The following is a 5004-nucleotide window of genomic DNA, read 5'->3' on the forward strand; positions in this document are numbered from 1 at the left end:
CACCTAAAATGTTTAGAGGCTCAATATGTTTTAACATTAATAAATTTAGTACCTTTATTAAGATGAGGGCTAAGTTGCTAACAATATTAAAAGCAAAGAGTGGCATTTTTATAGAATGAGCTTATTACATGTTCCACATGAATACAAATAAAGAAGCACAATAATCCGTTAAAAAGTACTCCATGTTCCTGTCATTTGTTACCCTTTTTATTTTGGGGTGTCTCAGTTTGTTATTGTCCTTTCTATTTTAAGAATAGAGTTGATGAGCAATTTGATCATTCACACTCAATTTGGTTCACTTGTCATTCAGTAATTAACTCCCCCCTCTTTTCTAAGTCTTTGTGTCAAAATCAAAGGATAACAATTGACCGGAACAGAAGAAGTACAACAATCAATACAAAAATGAATACAAAAGCAAGAAATGGTTTTAATTAAATACATGACTTTATATATAATAGAGGCCGCCATTGTAACGTACTCCCGTAGAAGGCAACCAAGATTCGCCCATAATAAAATTCGACACGGTAAAATTAGAAGCCTCGGCAACCCCAATGACATGGTACCCTGGCCATGTCACCCGATTACTTGTATCCGATCCCGGTCCATTGTTTTGAAATTCGGCATAATACAATGTATCAAGTGTAACATTCCACTCATGCCAACCAGCGGGATCGATAAAACTGTCCATAAAAGATTGCATATATACCGTCCTCGAGTACTTCTTCCATGGTCTGCCTAAATAAGTTTTGACCGTAAAATTGCTTGAGGCTAAGTCGCTAGTGGGACGAATGTTGCAATGGTGGATCGAGGTGCCCGTGTTTTGATTCGGGTCCTCCCGGCCCTGAGCCGTTATGGGATTGAATTGTCCTTTTAAAGGTTGTCTTGGAAGAATATTACAATTTTGAAAGACTACGGCGGCGTTGCCAAAGATGAAATCAACTGTACCGTAAATGTCACATTCTCGATAGAATTGTCGCATGGAATGTGTCAATAAGGTGTCTTGGTAGCCTTCAAAGCTACACCGGTAGAAGGCAGAGAGGTCAGCTCCGTTTCGCACTGCTACAGCTTGTCCCATTATTGCTCCAGCTGTGTTGCGAAATGTGAGGTCAACCCCCACAAATCCAGTTGCGCTCACAGCTGAAACAGGCAAATGAGGTGTTAGAATTGAATGATCACAGAATAATACGGAATACTCCGTATAAGTTACTCTGTTAGTTTACAATTGCGTTATTTTGGGAGGGAAAAATTCGATAAGGGTAAACTATTGACTTAGACGGTGGGAGTACTTGTTAAGTGCTAGAATTATGTGCATGTTTGATACGATGTATGACATGCAATTTATATAAAAATTATTTTCACATCAATTTGAACAATTAATAATTGAGTTGGAACATAAGGTATTTGAGAACTTAACGTTAATTGTTGTATTATTCGAATAAATTTTATTTTAATTAACACAAATTCTCATTATAAACGGGAGATATCCGTCTATAGTGGGGTCCAAAAATATCCACCCACTTTAAGCATAAGAGAACGAACAAGCTGCATGGTGGGGTCCAAAAATGTCACCACTTTAAGCATATTTGACCCGTCTTTCACTTTAGACGGATATATCCGTCTATACTGAGACTAATTGTTTAATTAGTATGAAATTTGATCAGTCACACATTTATTTATTATATAAAACGTTGATTCTGATTAATTATCGCTTATTAGTTTTAATTAAATTGTATGTGTTTTATTTTAAAACATTGAAAATAAACCTTAAAAGAATTAAATTTGAGAAAAAATATTTTTAAAATTTTTATAAGTAAAAATATTAAAGATCATATATGAATTATATTATTTTTCTTTAATTATAAAAATAAAATTTTAAAACGGGTCGCGCAAAGCGCGGAATACTACCTAATTAGGTATATTTGTGGGGATCATGATTGTTTTGAAAATATGTAGCCTTTTATTTGTCTTAATAACTCTATTATCCTTGATTATGGCTCAAAATAAAGGGACTCTTCTATTTCGTATATATTTCCATGATAAGTATATCAATCAATCAATCAATACTATATATATTCCAGAAATCAAGGAAATTTAATATAAATAAATAAATCTATACAACTTAATTATACTATAGCGTTTTTAAACAATAGCACTGTGTGATGAACCCGTCCAAGGGACTTCAATGTAAATATTATATAGTTTTGGTTGAAATATAAACATAGAGAATATCAAAATATGGTGATTTTCCTTAAAATAAACATGGCCCACTTATATTATTAATTAGTATCATCATATAATTATACAATTATTTAATATACACAAATATAATATAAGTAGACTATATTTTGGAAACTATAAAAAAAATCAAGTTATATTTCCAAAAGATATAATATTCTATAATAATTTCAATTTAATTTAATGCATATAGTAAAAGTAGTTATGTTAGTAGTGAAAATAACTGTACTAACATCTCACTACTAACATTGGATATAATAATATGTTAATAATCAGTCATTTGAATAGTCAAAGTAACTATATTAACAAGGGGAGTAGTGAAAGTAATAGAAACGATAACGGGAATAGTGAAATTATCAATATTCATGCGACAGTAGTAAAAGTAACAATAATTACGGCGGGAGTAATGAAAGTAACCGTAGTATAACGAATGTAATAAAAGTAACAATACTAACAACAAAAGAAAGCATATATGAACATTTAGCTAACTAATCGATTTAAGTAAAATATTAATAACGAGAGTAGTGAATTTGTCTCATAATTTATTTCATCATAATTTGAAGATATGAAACCAAATGTGTTTGGTGTGGTGGTTGCTCACCTCATCCCTTAACCATGAGGTCAGGGGTTCGATCCCTGCCCATGGGAATGGAGCAAACTCTTTGGCCAGCCGTTTACCTCTTCGTGAGAGCACGCGCGGCGAGGGGATTATACACTGTTGTCGACGGTGGACACCCCGGTTTACACCAAAAAAAAGAAATAATTTGAAGATATGACATAGAAAAATATACTCCCTCCTATTCTACATTTTGTTCCTCTTTGTTGTGGGCACAAGGTTTTAGGAGGTGGAATAAAATATGAATTGTGTGAGTTGGGTGGGGTTTGAATTTTGATGATAGGAGAGAGGAATGAATAATTAGGAATTAAATAAGAAATTGTGAGTTGGGTGGGGTTTGGTGGTAGGAGAGAGAAATGAATAAAATAAGAGTAAAAGTTTCCAAAAAAAGAAAGGGGAAGAAAACCTGAGTAATCCGTTTAAGGAAATAGGGAAGAAAATGGTGAATATAAGGGAGTATTAAAGATAAATTTATGATTTATACAACTTTAAAGTAGTTTTATTTGATTGAAAATAAATTTTAATGATAAATAGAGGTTGCCCGGACGTAGCCGAACACCAATACTCATATATTAATATCTATTTAATCTTTAACCAAAATTCGTACGTATTTTATTATCTACAATAGCATTTTTACTTTAAATGATGAAATGGGCTCATAATAAACTATATTATCGTCTATAAGAAGGCTTACTCCTATAATAAGGTTAGACAATAACTAACATGCATAGATCAATTATCAACAAGAACTTGGTACATAAAGTTATTTTATCTTTAAAGCTGGTGTATGGTTCAATAGTAGTCGCATGGCACTAACTTATCATGTCTACTACTCCCTCCGTAATAGTTTATATTTATTTTATTTTTCGTTTAGAAAATATTATAAGTATAAACTATTAACCGAACAGAGAGAGTACAATTAATATTTGACTTACCAAATGTGGCAGAGTTGAAAGTTGTCCAATTACTACCAACACTCCGATCTCCAGTAATTACAGTTTGATTAATCCCATCACCAACCATCAACAAATATTTTTTACTGCTAGGAATATCAACATACTCCTTATAAGTTCCACCCACCACATAAATCCCAAAATACCCACTATTTGCCTCAGTGTTACTTGGTGCAGAATTCACTGCCTCAGTAATTGTGGTAAAATCCCCACTTCCATCAGAATTTACTATCACCATTTCATTCACTTTTACCCCACAAAGACCTAACTCATAAAAAACCCTCTTCCAATTTTTACTATAACCTCCTCCTCTTAAAAGAGGGCCTAGATTTAAGGGTAGCCCATTAGGGTTACTTAGACCATTGTAGGGTAATAGGTTATTTTTTGAATCCCAACCATGGGTAAATAGGGCAAGAGATACACTATATAGCATTGTGTCATTAATCAAATGGGGTGAAAGATCTTGAGCCACACTCGAGCTCGACATTGGTTCAGACATCTGGAGCCCCTCAAAGCAAGTGTCTAAGTTGGTCATGATCGCGCTAAGCAATGTATGAACTTGATCTTTATCTAGGGTTTTAGTTGACTTGATGGCTTGAGATGTTGTTGAGAGAAAGTCAACATTAAGATTTGCCAAAAATTGACAATCTTTAAGGGCATAGGAATTAGGTTGTGAAGCTTGGAGGTGTTTGTTTACTAGTGAATGAAAATCATTAGCTTTAGACAAGGATTCGCTAATGCAATATCGACTATAATCTTGGATTGTTTTCGAGTAAGGGTAGTTAACTAGAAGTAATTTGCAAAAACTTGGATATGGTGTAATGTTGCAAATTGTTTCTATGTCGAAGGAGGTGGATAAAGAAAATAGGAGTGAAATGTGGAAAAGTATAAGAGAGAGTTGAGAGAGTTTGAATTCCATTGTGGTTGGTTGATATGAGCTATTTGCATACTACAATTTGAAGGATTACTTGAGGTTTATATAGAATTTGATTATTATGATCTTAATTATGCATGGAACATACATATATCATACATCCATAAAATATGAACTAGCGCGTAGTTGTAGGCATGTAGAATTCAACTACGCATTATTGGAGGATTACGAGTTGCGACTACCCTATTATTATTCAGTAAGCCTCACTTAAGACGAAGATATCTGTCTTAAGCTTAAAATATATATGTCAAATAGTAAACCACTTA

General features: G+C 33.2%; 1 protein-coding gene across 1 annotated transcript; it reads right to left on the reverse strand.

The window, feature by feature from the left end:
* Window positions 1-337: 337 nt before the first annotated feature.
* Window positions 338-4723, reverse strand: LOC141655529 (pectinesterase-like). Its single transcript, XM_074462605.1, has 2 exons — window positions 3787-4723; window positions 338-1137 (listed from the first exon to the last, which is right to left on the reverse strand). Exons 1-2 carry the CDS (start codon window positions 4721-4723, stop codon window positions 446-448), a joined length of 1629 nt encoding a protein of 542 aa, XP_074318706.1. The 3' UTR covers window positions 338-445.
* Window positions 4724-5004: the final 281 nt, after the last annotated feature.

Source organism: Silene latifolia, chromosome 5 (genome assembly GCF_048544455.1).
Source record: "Silene latifolia isolate original U9 population chromosome 5, ASM4854445v1, whole genome shotgun sequence".
NCBI lineage: Eukaryota > Viridiplantae > Streptophyta > Magnoliopsida > Caryophyllales > Caryophyllaceae > Silene > Silene latifolia.

What these genes read in the sequence shown, in the direction of transcription:
- LOC141655529 (XM_074462605.1), bottom strand. Translation starts at nt 4,723, where the DNA reads ATGGAATTCAAACTCTCTCAACTCTCTCTTATACTTTTCCACATTTCA. An exon ending in TTTCAACTCTGCCACATTTG is followed by an intron (nt 1,138 to 3,786) that starts GTAAGTCAAATA and finishes TGCCTGTTTCAG; the next exon opens with CTGTGAGCGCAACTGGATTT.